Below are 17,925 nucleotides of genomic sequence, written 5' to 3'. Positions count from 1 at the left end.
TTCGGCAGGAAAGCAAATTCCCAAATCGGGATTTCTTCCCCCTGGAAGGAAGTGCATGGGGTGAAAGCCTTGGGGGAGCTGTTTGTTTTGAGGTTTTGGTAATATTTGCTCCATAACTTGAAGGGAAAACCCCAGAAGATATTAAGCTGCTTTAGGTCTTACCTCCTTCAATAAAAAGGAAAATATGTGCATTGGTATGGTTCCTGCACAGCACTTAATGCTTCCCTTAAACCTTCCCTTAAAGCTGGGCTGAGCAGCATCAGGTTAATCAGACCTACCGAGCTGCCCCAGAGCCTGCAACTAAGCTGTCCCCAGGGCATGTGAGACCCCTGGAGCTTGGCCAAGGTGGGCTCCGAAGGAAAAAAGTGAGTCTTAACCAAAATGTTTCATTATGAAACCTCTGATGTGGAGCAACTGTTTGGGTAGAAAATGTTTCTGGCCCGGAGGTGGCTCCATGTGGGGATTTTAGCTTCCAGCTTCATGCCTGACGCAGGTAATTTTGCTCTGGTGATAAATCAGATGTTATTTGCTGTCTCAGCTGATGCTGTGGGAGTTTAGGCTCCACAAGCAGAGCAGCATCCCTGTGGGGTGGGATAACTGCTGTGGGGCAGGGGGTGCCCGAGCAGCCTGTGTTGTGCCACGGGCTTCGCCAGTGCTTGGACTTGTGTATAAGCAGAAGGAATTCCTCATCTCTTTCTTTTTTGGTGGTGGTTGGGTTTTTTGGGGGGAGGGGAGGGCAAAGTTTTGTCTATGCCAAGTCTACCATACCTTATTTCTAAATTTGAATCTTTCCAACATTGTCAGGAGGATCTGGAGTTCTTGCAGTTCCTTTTCCTCCTTTTCACCTCTAATACACCTGGCAGAACCACATTGTCCTTGTCCTGAATCTAGCATGAAACCCAGGTTGTTTTAAAATAACATTTCAGCTTACCAAGCACTACACATCTACTGATTTAAAAAGTAGAGTTTGAAACTTCTTGCTCTAGAAGTCCAGCCTTAAAAACCTGGAGCTGGATCTGAAGGATTAATTTGAGAGCAGCCTCATGTAATTTTGACAAGGGGATGGAGCACCATTTGTTTCCTCTCAGTTTTGGTCAAAAAAATGACAGGTTTGGAGTAGATGCTGAGCCGCAGGGTATGCACCTTCCAATGATACAGGAGGAATAGATTTTGGCGTGTTCCCACTGCAGGCATTAAGTGATGCACCTACAATCCTGCAGATGAACTTCAGCTGGGATGCAGGCAGCCACCAGTCCTGCTCTGGCCCTTCCCAGGCTGGCAAAGGGCAGCTCAGCTGGGAATAATGCTAAAAATTACAGGCTTTAGCAGCAAATGCCTACCTGGGGAGCGAAGGCTGGCTGCAAAGGGAAGCAGCAGCAAGATGCAGCTGCCCTTGGTCCACCCCAAAGGAAAAAGGACTTTCCTTTTCTTGCCTATTCTGCCCTTTCTCTTTTCCTTGTTCTTTTTTTAACATCAGTGAAAAATCAAGAAGGTGGAAGGGACCGTCGATGTGCTGGGGTGGAGAGCAGGCTGCCTCGCCTGGCTGATGAGCTTAAGAGAGGAGATCAAAAGATAAAGCGCTATTTATGCTCAGCAAAATGTTTTCGGCAGGTTTATATTTCTGTTTGCATTATAGAGTAAATATTTAACCCCCCTTTCCCCTCTGTAGTAAATGTGCGTAGTCCAGAAAGGTGAGGTATGTAACATGCATACCTCGTAAACACTAAAAACTGGTTTTATGTGAAGGCTGGTGAGGCCGCCTACATTTCTCTTTGTCAGAGTCACCATTCAGCTCCATCTTATTCTCAGTAATTCCCTGAGAAGTGAGAAATGCCCCTAACGTGTGTCTGCACAGGAGGGAATTTTTGTGCTCGGGTGATCTGTGGTTACAGGGGACAAGAATTATGTGATTAAACTTGCTAATCTTGTTAATTAACAAGTTGATTAAACTTGTTGTCAGCTAAATTGCTGATAATACCTATTCCTGTCCCTCCCTGTCCTTTCCATTAGACCCAGGGGGACTAGGGGATTTTTACCACTGAATTACTCAAGGCTGTCAAAGCTCTGAATTAAGTCTCCTGAAATAAAGGAAAAACACCCAGAAAAACAAACAAAAAAAAAAACCATGGAAAGAGGCTCCGTGCCCTTGCAAGATGCCCTGGGAGAAGCTTTCCTTGCCTGCCTGAGAGGGAGATGTGGCTCCGACATCCCTGAGGAATTCAGGCTGCTCTCCCTCCGTTTGCCTGGTGAGTAATTTAAACTTTTTCTATGTTTTCTCCAGTTTTGGTTTGCCTACAAGTTCTCTGACTTCATTAAATGCTTATTTTGTGCTGTGTCCTACTGGTGCTGCACTGATAATGGAAAATGGGGCTGGTTATAATGAGATATTGTTTGTCAGAAAAGTGTGGGGTGGCGGCTGAGCCGGGAACGCTGGGGCTGAGCCCCAGTTTTCCCAGCAGAAAGCTGCGGTCGGGAGAAGGGGATCATTCTTCCCTGGATGGAGGGGCTGGCGGACCTCTGCAAAGCATCACATGGATGGTTATCTCTTTTCCCTCCTTTGTGCTTTAAACCTCTGGCATCTGCCTGGCTTGCTGATGGCCGTTAAGTGGAAATGGGGAGTTCCTGCAGCCGAGCGGGAGGGCACATGGGGACCCAGAGCCACGGCGGGAACATGTGGAGGAAGCAAAGCCCAAGGGCATCATCGCCCTGGCTCCTCCATCTCCTCCAAACTTTCGGGATGGGTCCCAGGAGGAGGAACGAGCTGCTGGAGGTGCCGCCCATGGGCATGTGGCACCTGCCAAGAGCTGTGACATGCCCCGTCCCCGTCTCCCTCCAGGCTGGGTGGTGTTTTGCCCTGGGAACGCATCCGATCTTCTAATGGACGCTAATGGTTTCTTTGGAATCACTAGAGGTTGTTGTGTAAATATCTTTTGAGGGTATTTTTTAATGCACCTTATTATCAGCTAGACCGTAGCAACTCCTTAAGCTTGCAGGGTTTCCTGCAGCGAAGGTCTACAGGGCGGCGGGTGTTCGCTTTGCTGTGTTGAGCACTTGTTTGTATATTGAAGTCTTGGGTTGGTACCAACAAATAAATCCCCTTCTGCTGTGCAGGCCGTGTTTTATAAACGTCCCAGCTGGTGTTTTTCCTAGGGGTCTATAAAAGAAGCAGAAGAGGGAGGAAAGATTCAACAGCAACTGTAGTATGTTGACGCTTGCGTGGGTGAAAGGAGGAATAGCAACCGAGGGCTTTGCCGGGGGGTGGATGGGGCATCCTGAGCATCAACGGTGAGTACGGCGGGATGCCGGGGGACGGATGCTCCCTGGGACACGTGGCCGGCGGTGATGGCAACGGCCACATCACCGGGAGAGTGTCTGGGGATGCCATTCGGGGGAGGCTTCTGGCGGAGACATTAGGGATGGCGGTGGGTGCAAGGGCTACGTGCCCCGCGGGATGCAGGTGCTCTCCTTGAGCCGCCAAAAACCTGGCATCTGGATTTTTAAGTCGTTTGATTAATCCAGGATCTAGGCTGTGTTTGTTCACCGCGTATGATCATTATCTAGTTTGTCCGATTCTTTGTTTCTCTTCAAATATTGTTTCTGCCTTAAAGGGTAATGAACATAAAGGCAAATATCTCACCTCTTCCCTCTTGAAGTTTTATTAAGCTGCATGTTTACCTTGGATGACAAGATGCAGCCGACACAGTGAAAGGTTTTCCGGCCACACCTTAACCTGCTATCTTATTCTGCCACAATTGTCCACAAAGGGAATAAAAACATTTGTATTTATCCACAAGATTTAATTCCTTTTAAAAGACAAGGGATCCATTTGTAGAACAGGTAAGTGTTTTCTGCCGGGCTCTGCAGGTGTAACTCTGTCGTGGAGCGTTGCAGTGTGGCCAAGCCCTGGCCGCGGATGGCTGTGGAGTTGGTGAATGTAATTCCAGCCCCAAATATTGCCAATTTGGGCCATGAACCTTTTGGTCCTGGAATTAAGCAGGTCCCCTACGCCCCGTATGCAATATGCATCCCCAGTGCAGCATCCTCACCTTTCCTTCTCTTACCACCTGTTTTGCTGCCAGCACAGAGGTCCCAATATCAGCAGTTCTGGTGGGAGGAGGAAAGCCAGGCTTCCCCCCGTTTTCTTTTTTTCATCTGCTATGATTTGCACAGAAAAAGTCTGCTTGTCATTGCCTGGAGGAAACCAAACCTTCCAAAAACTGCTCAGAAATGCAGGTCTGCAACAGCCCAGACACAACCACTGATCAATCAGATCCTCCAAGTACATTCATCACCTTCGTTTAAAATTTTGTTATTTTATTTGCTTTAAAGCTTTGCCCCGTGATGTTTTAGCAAGTGCTACAAGAAACAGTGATCAGTGCCCCCAGGGCTGCTTTGCAGGGGACATGAACAGTCTTCTGGTGAAAGAGAGCATGGTAGATAAATACTGCAGTAATTCCTCCTTTCACCAGCGCAAATAGAGGATGAGGAGGGTTGATGTGCCATTGACACCCAGCAAAAAGCCACTCGGCAGGGAGGGGTGAAATATTGGTCATTTGTTAAATATCGCCCAGAGTTGTTTGGGCTGGGAATGGGGAGACCTGTGGGAAAGCTGCGGAGAGCAAAGACTGTCCCCGTCTCTTGCCGATGGCAAAATCTGGGTGAAAATTGAGTAGGTCTTAGTGTCACACATCAAATCAGTTCCTTAGTCCCTCTTAAGCCTGAGAGCTCCAGGCGCGGGGTTAGAAGATGTCCTGGTACTTCGCTTGCTAACTGGTGCCCAGGCGTGGGGCTGCCTTGTGTTGAGTCGGGTCTTGCAAAAGCATCTTGAAGCTTCCCCAGGTCCTGCTCCAGGATTTTTGCCCTAAAATTCTCCACCTCCCTATTAGTTGACGTGAAAACCCCCGATGTTATTGCATTGCCTGTGCTGATGGAGACAGGGCTGTGGCTTTGGGGTGCAGTCCTGGGTCTGGGAAGTTTTGCTGCTGGCTTTAGAGCTGACCATGGCCGTCTCCTCGCCTAATTAGACTGTGTGGCTGGCTCTTGAAGTGAGATGGGAAAAGACCCGAATCAGCCTGGAATTCAGTGCCTCTTTGTGCTCATGTCATCAAACCCATCACGTTTATGGGGAGCAGGGAACCGAGCCCTGCGGTGGTTTTAGATGGAAGCTGGGGACCTGCTGCAGGAGCAGTGCAGGATTGGTGCCCACTTGTAGCTTATCTCCGTTCCCTCTTTTAAAGGGCTGAAGGACAAAACCTGTAGTGAAAAAGTACCATTCTAGGGCGAAAAGTTGATGCAGGTAGCTACTTGCTGGGGAACAGCATGGATATGCAGACTAAAACACTGGTATTTGGGAAAAACTCTGTTTTGCCATGGAAACTTGCCTGGGAGCTGAGCAATCTGCACCTCGTACCCCACCTCGTACGTGATGATACCTAGCAGCAAACAAATCCGATAGGCGCTGGCAGAGCTCCCGGCCACCGCAATGCTCAGAGTCTAGAAAAAGGATTAATATTATCTATCTGGTACAAAGGGAGCCCATGTTCTACTTGCTTCAGACCTGGCTGTGGGGGAAAACATCTGCACACATCTGGCATTTGCTGCAGCCTCTGGGCTGCTCGGTCCTCCGACAGCCCCAGCCCTGCACCCAGGCTGGGGAGGGAGCTTTGCCCCGGCCCCGACCGAGCGGCACAGCCGTTGGGACGATGTTTGTAAAGCATTTGGACGTCCTTCTGCAGAGGAAGTCATTCTGGGTGTACCCCAGAGTTACCCTGCTTGTGTAAATCCTGCAAATCTCCACCCCAGAAGCCCGGCACTGCCATCCCCCATGAGAAAGTCGCTCCAAATGAATAATTGCTTTGCTAGAGCTCGGCTGGTGCGTTTTCCCGGTTAACCCAGCCATTCATTCTTAGGGGAGTGGCGAGGAGCCCCGGGTGCCCCCACCCAAGCTCTGTTTGCAGAGAGACTTGTGCTAATCCCTTTGCTTTCCGGTACGGCGCGAGCAGGACCCCGTTGTGCTGCCTGGGATGGGCGATTCACTGGCCGGTGGAAAAGTACCACGGCAGACTTTGCCGAAGAGCCAATAATCCCTGCTTTTGCCTCCTCTTGGTTACACGGGCCCTTCAGGACGGGGTTCCTCTCTCGTTCTTTGCACTGTCGCTGCTGAGAGCCCTGATCCTGCCTTGCCTGGCTCAGGCGATGCAAACTGTTAGACACCGAGGATGTAAAGTAATATTACATTGGGAACTCAATCTTAAAAGCTGGGAATATCTCCCTGGGAGGCTCGGGCTGGGCACCCAGAGCTTGACGGGGCTGTGCATGGCCGAGGGGAGACTGGTCTCACTCTGGGGTTATACCACCTTGAATGTGAAAAAAAACCCCTGCTTTTCTGGAAACCTGGTTGCACCAACAGGGTCTGGATGAAAAGAAGAGCTGGGGGGAGCATACATGGCTGGAAAAAAACCGAAGTGGGAATAGAATTGGGCAAACCCAACAGTTACGGTGCCATGAGCATCCTCCCCCGCTGACTCTGCAGAGATTTCCCCCCTCCCAGCTCCGGCACCAGCCGGTGGGAATGTCCCGCTGCGCCGGAGCCTCCCTTATGTCCTTGCTCTCTGTGCCAGCTTTCTGAGCAGAGGGAAAGCTCGACTCCCCCGTGCAGCACAGCCGGAGGCAAAGCCCAGGCTCTGCAGCTCCCTTCTGTGCCTCCCCCATCCCTGCCCCCAGGATGGGCTTTGGGGGGAGGGGAGGGGGTCCCTGGTGAGGCTGCGGCGAGGTGACCATGGGGTGACAGGTGTGGTCCCCCTCTTCCCCTCCCCCTTTCCCATTTTGGGCTGAGGGCTAAAGCAACGAGCCCCAAAGTCTCTCTGCTCGGACACCCGGTACCTGACTCCAAAAGCCTTTTTCTTTGCCCCGTTTCCTTTTTTCTTCTGATATTGGAGCATTTCAGCACAAAACCCATCCATATATGCCTCGCTCCTACTCCTTTTCCTGTAAAAATACTTGTCTTATCTCCTGACTTTCCCTTCTGCAAGTGGGCTGCCATAAATTACCACAGGCAGACAGCTTTGGAAGCACTTCCAGGGCTATTCGCTGCGGATTTCTCTCTGACTTTGGCTGTTCTTAATAAATGGTGCCCAGACCATAACAGAAGAAAGAGGAGGAATGTGCCTTGGATTTCTGTGAGAGGGAGCGAAGGAGTTTCCCATGGGAACGCCAGGCTGGAAAGCTGCATTTTGCCACATTTCCAAAGTACTTTTTCTTTTTTCTTTCCCCCTTCTTTTCCCCCCTTTCCTTTTCTTTCCCCACCGGCTGTCCATCGTGGTGAAAATCTGACTGTGCCACTCAGCTTCTCCCGTGCTTCCCTGACCCGCTTCGGCATCGCTGCTGCTGGGATGGCTCCGGGGGGGGAGCGCCGGGTGGTCCAGCACCTCGCAACGGGCTGCGTGGGACTCCCTGCCACAGGGCGGCCTTGCCACCGAGGCGCTAGCTGGGTTAGGAAGAGATGAAGCGTTTCTGTGGATGACAAGAGCATCCAGAATAGGAATAGTAAATACTGAAAATCCTCAAGGGTTTTTAAGAGCTCTAAATCTCTGTGCTTACTGGGGCTTAGCTTGCCTCTCTCCTTGGGGAGCATCCACACAACCCAAAAGATGCGTCCTAGTGCTCGTTGCTGAAAGGTTTTCTGCACTTCCCTCCAAAGCACCTTTGTAATAACTGGGTACCAAAACCTGGGGGGGAAACACCGCTCCGATACAGCCTGGCGCTTCGGGTGTCCTTGCATTTTCCATCCCCTATTTAGCTCCATGTAGCGAACTTGTTCCCACTGCTCTGGTTTGCAAATGTTGAGTAGGTCAAGTTGAAGATTTTTCTTGGCTCTGGTCCTGCGAGTCCTTGCCAAGTATGTGGTTTATTGCATGCAAATGTTAGTCAACAGTTACATTATCCAAAGACAGCCTTTTTTCTTTTCTTTTTTTTTTTTTTTTAAGCTTTAAATAAATGATTTGGCACAAACAAGTGTAAATGTTATGTCAGCATTAGACACCGTTTAATCTTGATGGATATGTTAGCGGCGGAGCATGACACTAATTGACAGACATTAAATGATGCTTTCTGTTTTTAGTTGCATACAAACAGGAGTTCTGCTTCGTTAAGGCTGATTAAAACTCCACATCTCTATAGTTAGGGTGGGATTTTTCCTTTCTGTATTAATCAAGGGGATATTTATCACCGGGAAAGCCTGCCATGTCATTCCCCTTGTTGTGATGAATGCTTTAACACTCAGATGATTTGGTTATCCAAACGGTACAGCCCTTTTTTTTGTCCTCGTGCTTTGTGCTTGAAAAAAAAAATATAAAAAGAACAAAAACTACTGGAAGTCTATCTTGTGTCCCTAAAGAAACCACTCAGGGGTTGCAGAGAAGAGGGTTGGGAAGGCGAGGAGGGAGGGCAGAGCTCGCGGCAGGGGTGAGTCAGCCGAGATGTTTCTCCACGGCAGAGGCTGCGAAGGAGCCAGAGCTGCCGCCTGCATCCCTGGCTCCAACCGGCACCGACGTCGGACCCGGAACCTGCTTCGGCAGATGCTCACGCTGCAGAAAACCTGCGCTTTCCTGCGCCTGTGTTGCAGCAAACTTTGGTGTGTAACGACTTCTGGGTCTGCGTTTCGAACGAGGCGGGTGCTGCCGGCAGGATTAGTGCGGAGGGAGGAGCCCCGGCTGCGGGGGAGCGCTGCTTGTCGCTGTGACAAACGGTCACCCGCATACGGGAGCTCTTGTTCCCTTCCACGAAATCGCCGGGTGAAGGCGGCGGAGCCTGGCGAGCTGTGTCTGCCTGAGGAGTTGGCTGGTGAGGATCCAGCACCAGCCTCCTAAGGCAACAGGAGCTCCCCTGAGATCTCATTTGGCCATCTTGATGCCTGCTTTGGCTTTTGTTTTTTTCTTTTAAAGCTACTAGAATACAGAATTAAGCGGGGACTAATGGTAGTTATTGCAGCTTGCTTTCCGTTCACGAAAAGTTGCTGCTGCCAACCCCAGAGAGGAGGGAGTGAGCGCGCGGGCAGGCTGGGACCCAAGGTCGGTTCCCCTCCACCTCCGTACGAGGGGGAAACGTTCACGCTGACAATTCCCAGGATGAATTCTTCCTCTTATGGTCCTACGGAGCCCAACACTGCCCCTGATTGCACCAACGTGTTTGCAGGACTGGAAAGCAGGGGCAGAAATAAAGACTGGGACCAGTGCTCATATGCAAAACTCTGGAGGCCACCGGGATTGTGCTTAAATGGTGGGATTACAGGGATTTGGGGGTGATGAAGGAAGTACTTCACTATATAAGCTCTTATTTTTGGGAAATAGCCCCGTTTCATGCTCATGGGACGGTAAATGGGATTAGAGGATGCTCAGTGGTACTCTGTACCTGGCTGGATGAGTGATGGAGCAGCACTTGGTGCTGAGCAGCTAGAAATAGTGACGAGCAGTGATTTACCACCGGCAAAGCCTCGTGAGCTCGTGCTTGTGACAACTCCTTGCACAAAACTCGCCCGAGTGCTGTGACTGCAGCAGGTGTTTGTGTGAGAAACCGGTGCTGGTGGGACAGCCGTGGTCATTTCATGGCAGAAACGGGGATTAAAAGGAAATCCAAAACCAGGGCAAAAAAACCCCACAAGGCAGCTTGTTTTTAATAAAGACTCTGCGCTCTTTATTCCAAAGGACAATGCACATCAGATAAAATAGTATCAAAAAAATATGTACAAAAATAGCGAGTATTTGCGCTGGACTTGCTTTATACCAGCAAAGTTAAGTATGAGCAGTTGGGTGTTGAAGCAACAAGGATATTTCACTGGTTGTAAACCACGAGCGGGGAAGAAAAAGCAGCTATGACACAAACATTTTCCCAAAGAAGCGTCCAAGAAATTCAGTTTATATCTAATTTTCCCAGCCCAATTCAGTCCTTCCCAGCATAACGTGCCCGTCCCTGCTGCTCTTCCTCTGTCTGTGCAAAGGACACGCCATGATCCCTGTTCAGGGCAGCTCTGGGATGGTCAGAGCTGCTAATCCAGTGTATTTAGTGCAACTATAGTGTCTCTGCATTGATTTAAGCAGCATCCCAAGGGTCTGGGTGTGGGTGAGCCCACAGGATTTCAACGGGACTTTCTCCCCCTGGAAATGCCATCCGTAGGGATGCGTGCCCTGCAGGGGCTTGCCTTCGAGGCTGTAAGGGCTTTTTTTGTTGCTGCTGTTCCAAGCAGCAGATAAGCAAAGTGCAAAGTGGATAAGCAGCAGGGCTGCGTTTGAAACACATTGCAACAGTGCAGGGGAGATGGCCTTCTCGCCCGAGCGCCGGCTGGGGGAGAACAGGCTGGGGGATACGCAGCATCCGAGAGCAGGAGCTAGAAGAAAAATGTTATCTCAAGGTATTAGGGGTTACTTTCAGACAATTAGAAAGCAACTGGTTGTCCTCCAAATTGGGCAAACAGCTTTGATAGCAGGAGCTAAGAGAATATCTGCCACAGAGTTTCAGCTTGCGTGTTCTCTTCTCCCTGCCCTCCCTTCCCCTGAGGTTTTCCTCATGCACACCCCCCCCAGCAGCTTTGCCTGGGAGCTTGCAATCTCTGGGTCTATGGCAAGGCAAAAGATCAGTTTCCACATAGGCTTGTTAAAAGGGACGGATCTAAGCAGTTCTTAACGTTATCTAACTGCATCTGTATTGGACCACTCTGATTTTTTTTAAGTCTCTTTCAGAAAGAACAGGCACCAGAGAAACATTTCTGGAGGCTCACAGGGAAGAAACCTCCGCGTGCTTTTGTTTTAGAAGATTAAAGTTGTTCCAGCAGAGCTCTGCTGATTTACGCTAGCTGAGAAGCAGCAGTTGAGGTGTTTCCTCTCTTGGAAATCTCATTTTTTCTACACTTTCTCCCATAGAGTTAATGGCATCTAAAGTTTTAAGATTGGTTAGTTATACAAAAAATAAACCTCTGCTACTCTGCTGGTGCTAACAGTTGTCGTCTCACTACAAAGTCACTGGTAAAGATACCATCCTCCCGCTGCCCTGGCGCTGGGAGTTGGGGTGATTTCACTTGCCAACAGGGACTTTGCTGCATTGAAAGCTGCCGGGGAGCGTTGAACTCTTTGAGCTGTTGCTGTTTTAAATAGCTTATATGGGAATGTTCAAACAGTGTCAACACCCGGATATGCAAAACTCATCTGTCATTATGCTATTGTCCGTGTTCCTGACACTTTCTGGTTTGGCTTCCCAAGGCACCGGCAGCGGCAGTTGGCACCTTGGCTGTCGAAGGGCAGAGGGACGGGTTTGGGTGGGGGTAAGCTGGCACGGCTCCCTCCCGGCCAGGGCGGCCGCCTCCGCTCATGCCCTGGCACACCCGGTCCCCGGCTGCAGCTCCGTGGCCGTCGGGCACTTCAGGGTGTTGTTGCTCACGGCAGAAAGGGGTTTAATTCTCCCCAAAAGCGCGTTGCCCCAAGGGGAGGCTGCGGTACTGCCCGAGAGCACACAGACATATTGGGGGAGCTCTAAGCCCCCTCAAGGACCATTAGCAATTACTGTTTCAATGGCAGAAATAGAATCTTTTTTGCTTTGCTTTTCCTTAAGCCTAATTTTCAGACCATACGACAGCTGATGGCCCAAGTGGCCGAGCTGGGGCCGTATCAGTGCCAGCCCAGGATCAGCAGTTTGCTTTTTGCCCGCTTGATCTCAGCAAGGCTTCAGGGGGGCGCAGGCAATTTAGGAGGGGCAGAGAGGGGCGATCGCTGCCTCTGGGGCTGGACCCTCCCTTGCTTTCTGCCCCCGAAAGAGCCTGCAATATTTTACAGCTGTCAATCAACCCCAGAGCAGCGCTGCTGAGTGTGCTGAATTACACACTTTTAATATCTTGGGCTTTTTTTGGTTTTTCTTTTGTTTGGGGTTTTTTGTTTATTGTTAGCAACGAGAGAGGCTTGCGTGGCAACTAGAAGATGCTGATCATGACTGCGAACAGGGTCTCCCTCTCCTGATTAACACTAGAAAAAGCGACGCAGTATTAAAAAAAAAAAAAAGCTTTTTAAGAGAAAAAGATGTTTTCTGCCTTAAAAAAGGGGTTACCACCACAAGGGACTCCAGCCATTCAAGTAGTAGAGGCAAGGCAGGTACTGCCAGCCGTCCCGCAGCATGAGCAGCGATGCTCCGGGCAGCTCGGCCGCTTTCTGCCCGGCCAGACGCGTGTCCAGTCTGCTGATTTCGGAGGCGACCTGTTTCCTCTTGGTTTTATACCTCCTGTTTTGGAACCAGATTTTCACCTGGGTCTCGGTGAGCTGCAGGTTTTTGGCCAGGTGGGCTCGCTCGGGGGCCGACAGGTATTTTTGGTGGCTGAATTTCCTCTCCAGTTCGATGACTTGGGTGTGGGAGAACGCCGCCCGCGAGCGCTTCGCCTGCTTGGGGGGGCGCTGGGCGATGGGCAGGGGTCGGAGCGGGGGGTCACAGTCTGACAGGTAGGTCTCTGCCATGGCATCTGTGGGAGAAAAGAGCTAAGAATTACCCTCTCGGAAATTGCCCAAATCACTTGATTTTTCCCTTCTAGAGAGCAAAATATTCATATTATCTTGGAAATATTTTCATTTAACAGAGTGAGCACCACCTTAAAGTCACATGAGGTGTTTTCTTTCTTCCTAAATCACAATTTCTTAGTTCATATAAGCCTGCATTCAATATGCACATACATTTGAGGGACTAAAATAGTACAGAAAGGGATATTTTGCCATGCTGGTGGAGGTCTGCCTAAAACCTCAAGGTACTGTTGTTATGTACATTATGGCATCGATACCTCTTGAGGTTTTTGTTGCAGAATTCATACTATTAGCACTTCTTTGAAACATCCTCTCTGCTGTGCCTATGGGAAAATCCTGATCCCCAGAGAAAACAAATTTTTATCCGCAAGCTACAGAGGATAGCTCAGAAATCAGTGCAGCTTAAAGCAGACTGAAGTTAGAAAGCCTTGAGAATAAATTCCTCCCTGTTCTCTTTCACCACTCCAAGGCAATGCCAAGAAATTGTGGGGCAGATTTTTAAACCTTCAGGCCTGGGGTTACATATGTAGCTGCAGACCCGGCCTCGATCACAGCTCCAAAGCAGCATCTCAATGCTGGCCTCCGACTTATTTCTCATGGCACTGGTGGGTCGCCTGAGCTGTGACCCAGGCTGGTGCTGAGCTCCCCGGGAAGCATCACCTATAACTGTTAAAACTTCTTAAGTCAGTTTATTTAGGCAGTTAGTTCCTTTTTGTGTATTACCCAGCTTGGGATAGAAACAGGCCAATTCCTCCCCCCCCCCCTTAGTCATTTCTTAGTATATTTTCTTAAGATGTGAACATAATACTCAAGATAAAAACAACAGGCTTAATTCCCAGCTTGTGTAAATCATGGTTGTCCCAGTGAAATCCCTCAAGCTGTGCTGATTTACACTAGCCACTTTCTGGGAGATTTGGTATGGCTTTTAATGATTTTCGTAATAATCAGCCCGGTGGCTGTTTCTGAACTTGCTTTTATGTAGAAGCTTCTTTTAATAGAATTGAAACATAAAGCCAAAATTCCCCTGGCAAGGGCTGTCTTTGCAAGCAAGAGCCGGTCACTGGAGAGTTCAAAATTGCTTTTTTGGCTGTTGCAGCCCAGCCCAGGACTGCTTGGGCAACGAAAGGCTGAGTCCCCTCCCGCAGCCCTGGCCAGGCTCAGGGTGCTGCAATGCAAGAGGCACTGGTCAAAAAAAATTTTGCTTCTGAGTGTGATTTTTGGTATGTTGCTTCTGCAGTGAAGCATTATTGCCTGCGGTGCACTTAGCGGTTGCCTGCTAGAAAGCGGCGCAGGTAGCGTTGTACCGAGAGGAGCAGGGTGGTTACTAACAAACCCCGCGATGTGCAGCGGCACAGGCAGGAGCACGCTGCCGAGCACGCGGGAGAGCGGAGCCCTGCTGCAAACGGCACAAATTCCACATCTGGGCTTTCAAAATACCCCTGGACCGGAGGCACCGAGGAGCTGGGCGGCGGCGGCATCACCGCGCTGACGGCTGCGTGAAGGATGGGCACAAGCTGCCCCTCTGAGCTGGCAGCCCTGAGGTGCCCTTGCTGGGGAGCTTCTGCATTAAAAGGGAACATTATTTCCCAGGATATCACAGAAATCCATTGACTGGGCTTTACATAAACAGAGTTTTAGGCAGATTCAGTCCTTTGAGTTGTGCCTGGCAAAAGGTTTGCAGGCCGTCGCTATTTCCCTTACTTCCCCACTGCTCAAGCACAGATACTCCCTGGTATTTAAAGCACAGCTTATTTGGCTCTGGGGAGCTCGTGGCAGCCGGGTCTGGATCCTGCCCCTTGGCTGACCCAAGCGTAGAGGTTGCTGATCCGTTCCCCAGCCAGCGGGCTCAGCCAGGAGCTTCCACCCCCTTACCTGCATCAGCCTCATGGGGTGTCCCTCGGGCCTGGGCTGGGGATGCTCCTGGGGGATGAGGGCTCCCGGGGGGGTGCCCTGGGGCAGCCCCTGGGGCCAAGCTGCCCTCGCTCTCCTCCTCCGGGCTGCCAAACCCTCCGCTCTTGCCCCTCTCCGGCTGCGCTCCCCGCTCTGCCCCATCCCAGAGGATGTCTTGGATGAGGAAGGATGTCCTGGGCCTGGAGGAGAGGGGCATAGTGTGCTGGGCTGCCGTCGGGGTCCGGATCATCCCTGCTGGGGTGCTGCTGGGTGCTCTCTGCCTCCCTGCGGGGAGCACCCTGGCACTCATCCTCCTCTAACTCTCCCTGCCCAGGAGCGCGCTGGCTTCCCACCCTCCCGGCTCTGCATTTATACGGCAGGCAGCCAAGCCTCCCGGGCCTGATTGGAGATGCCTGGCAGGAGCCTACGCCCTTCGCTTGTGTCTTGGCTCCCACGGGTTTCCTGGCTGCTTGTTTCTCCCTCTTGCTCAGGACGCCCTTCCCCACCGATCCATGGGTCCACAGCCAAACCTCAGCCTCCTCCTTTGCCCCCCTGTTTCTCCTTTGCTGGCAAATCACCCCCGAGCTTTTACAATGAGAGAAGCGAGTTCATCCGTTTTGGGATCAAAATGGTCCCAGGGCGGGGGTTTTGGCGAGCGGAGGGGGGAGCAGCATCGCTGCCTTGGAGGGATGCTCTGCAAAGGGACAGCTTCTGCATCCCCTGCCCCAGCGAGCTGGTGCTCTGCTTGCTCCTGGTTATGGAAATAATTTACGTCCCAGGGTAATCTCTAGAGATTTTTGGGGAAATGCTGTTTTCAGGGGCAAAAGAGTGAAAAAATAAAAAGATTTTTAAAAATTTTTTATTTTGAGGGCTTTCTTCAAAACCTTCCACTTTCAGTTTGTTGAAAAATAGGGGAAAAGGTCAAAGGTGTTTTCATCAGCTTTGCAAAGCTGCTCTAATGAGGGCTTTAAAATGAAAGTTAAGATAGTTAAGATATAACAGACAGGGAGAGAGGCTCCAGAGGCAAATGCTTGTATAGAAAGGGGCAGAGGGTTCACATGAAAATTAAGGCTAAACCTCAGACTAATTCCTTGACCAGCTGTGGAATGGGCCAGCATTTATTTAAGAAACCTTAGTGCCTTTATACACCATCCTGCAAGGCCCTGTGTTCAAAGGCACCCAAAAGGAGCAAAACCTTCCCAATTCCAAGAAAAAAACACGAGCCAGGCTTTCTGTTGTAACAGAATTTTTTTTTTTGGAGCATCCACTTTATTTGTAGTTGTTCTTCTAGAGTTTCTGTTTGGAAAACATCTCCTCAGTCGCCACGCAAACAGCCGTGAAACACCCCCAGCTGTGGGCAGCACATGATTAAAAAATCACCTTGCCCCATCATAAGGCAAAGCAATCTGGTGGGGAAGCCCCCGTGGGAGCAAAATTCAGGTCCGGGGGTGCAGGTCAGCAGCATCCCTGGGAACTACAGGCACCCTCTGAGCTATGTATGTATATATATGGTGACCCCCTATAGCCCTGTTGTCTGCAAGCTCCTTTTGCTGTTGGAATAATGTAACACCGATCACCTCTTCTATTCCTAAAGCCTTTACTCAAACCCAGCCCCTCATCCTCTGCCAGAAAACAGAGGCATGGTTTTTTAACCTTAAAAAGGGAAACAATAGATTTCCCTGAAATCCCCCGAGGACTCTGTTGATTTTATAGGAGGGTTTTTGGTTACGGCAGCCCAAAGTGCAGAGCAGGTTGTGCAAATGTGCCCCAAACCCTGCTTTTAACCTGCCTTTTTCTCGCATCTTTAACCTGCTGATGCTCCTGACTTAGAAAATGTCCCCCTAAATTCACTGTATGCTCAGAAGACTTCAGTAGCTTCAATAATTCAGCCTCATTAACCTCCTGTAGTCCGAGAAAGGGATTCTGGAAAGATTTGTGAAGCAATTGGAGCCCAAGAGTATTACTGCAGCCGTACCCCAGCCGCTGGCCCTCAGCCCCTCTGGCCTGGCTTCTGGAGAGCAGATCAGAAGCTGGCAGAGGGTGCTGCTGTGGCCATGGTGGGTGGGTGGCTGGGCTGCCCCACGGCTCCCCACCCGCTCCAGCGCTTAATGTGGATCCCAGCGTGCTCCCCAGGGGGGCTTCGGACAGAGGGGGACCCCCAAGGGGCACCGGTGGGTTCCCCTGGCAGGACCCCGGGCTTGCCCAAAGGCACGTCAGCACGGCGCAGGGATGCTCGCTCGGGTCAGGAGGCCGTGCCGCTCCCCGGGCACACTCTGTGCCCAATTTGGGAGCCAATTTTCCCACTGCAGACCCCCTACCCTGCTGATTTTAGGCTGCCCTTGCTGTTGTTAGAGCTCAGCACGTGCCTGTCTCCCCGCCACACACCCAGGGCCTCAGCCTGTCCTGCACCCACAACTGTTTTGGGCTCTATCACAAAGATGTGAACTCAGGACCCAGCAGAAGGGTTTCTCTCCCCAGAAGCCGGGCAGCCTCCTTCCTTCCAGGGGAATAATTTAATTTCAATTAACCATTTTCCTGCAAATAGAGCTGGGTTGCCACAGCTTTACCATAACTATTAGTGAAATCTCCTGGTGCTGTCCGTGTGCTTGACGCCTCTGTCTGTAGGTCTGTCCTGGGCAGCCTCGTTGCAAGGCTCTTTCGTGGTCAAGTGTCTTTTCCCTTCATTACCAGTGTCCGCATCCGTGGCTCACTGGATGAAAATAACTTGTGGCTGATAAGCGGTGAGTAATTTGGCCCAGGATGGGGATTTTTGTCCAGGAGGAGGCTTTGGGGAAATGTGGGCTGGTTTCTGTACGTGGGCGTGTTTGGGAAAGCTCGTTTTTACAGTGGTTTGTGTAGCGGGTAATTTCTGATTTGGGCTGGAAACAGGGGAGGTTTAAAGCAACAGCCCTTGGTGTGTGCTGCAGCGAGGCAGGTGACAGAGGGGCTCCGGCAAACACCAGGGTTTTAGGGGTATCCTCATCCTATGGGAGCTGGGCTTTCGGGATGCCCCCTCCAAAACATACGGAGTGACATAAAGGATGTGTTCAGCACCCACGAGTCCCATTTTCAGGCTTTTTTTCTGAGCTGAGGAGGGTAGCAGCTTCCTCCTTTGATTTCCGTGTTTATTTGGGGGCAGTTTCATGTGTCTGCCTCATTTGATTGCTGAACCTCAAAGGAAGAACCTGCAGCAGAGTGAAGACTTGCAGGTGAGGCCGTGCATTGGGGATGCTGCTGTTTGCCGGGGCTTTCCCCGATGCCGGCAGCATTTCTCGATGCAAGGACCCTGTCGAGTCCCCTGGCTGCTCCAAAGCCAGGACGGAGACCCGAGACTCAGCCGATTTGGGGGGATATTGCCAAGTAAGCGTGGATGGGTGAAGGGGAGGAGAAGGGGCAGCACCCAGCACGGCTGTCGCCTTACGCAGTCATTTCCAGGGTCTCGGTGGGGCTGCAAAGCCTCGGAGCGGCAGGACGGCGAGCAAGCTAT

The 17,925-nt window shown here is 50.9% G+C and overlaps 1 protein-coding gene across 1 annotated transcript; it reads right to left on the bottom strand.

Moving 5' to 3' along the window:
* Nucleotides 1-9,671: 9,671 nt before the first annotated feature.
* NKX3-1 (NK3 homeobox 1) lies at nucleotides 9,672-14,828 on the bottom strand. The gene is made up of 2 exons (XM_064472889.1): nucleotides 14,421-14,828; nucleotides 9,672-12,493 (listed from the first exon to the last, which is right to left on the bottom strand). The coding sequence occupies exons 1-2, from the start codon at nucleotides 14,746-14,748 to the stop codon at nucleotides 12,084-12,086; spliced, it is 738 nt and encodes a 245-aa protein (XP_064328959.1). The 5' UTR covers nucleotides 14,749-14,828; the 3' UTR covers nucleotides 9,672-12,083.
* Between the last annotated feature and the right edge of the window lie 3,097 nt (nucleotides 14,829-17,925).

This window comes from Phalacrocorax carbo, chromosome 24, assembly GCF_963921805.1.
Source record: "Phalacrocorax carbo chromosome 24, bPhaCar2.1, whole genome shotgun sequence".
Lineage (NCBI taxonomy): Eukaryota > Metazoa > Chordata > Aves > Suliformes > Phalacrocoracidae > Phalacrocorax > Phalacrocorax carbo.
Note: the sequence above shows the minus strand (reverse complement) of the source record. Positions and strands in the feature narration are given on the sequence as shown.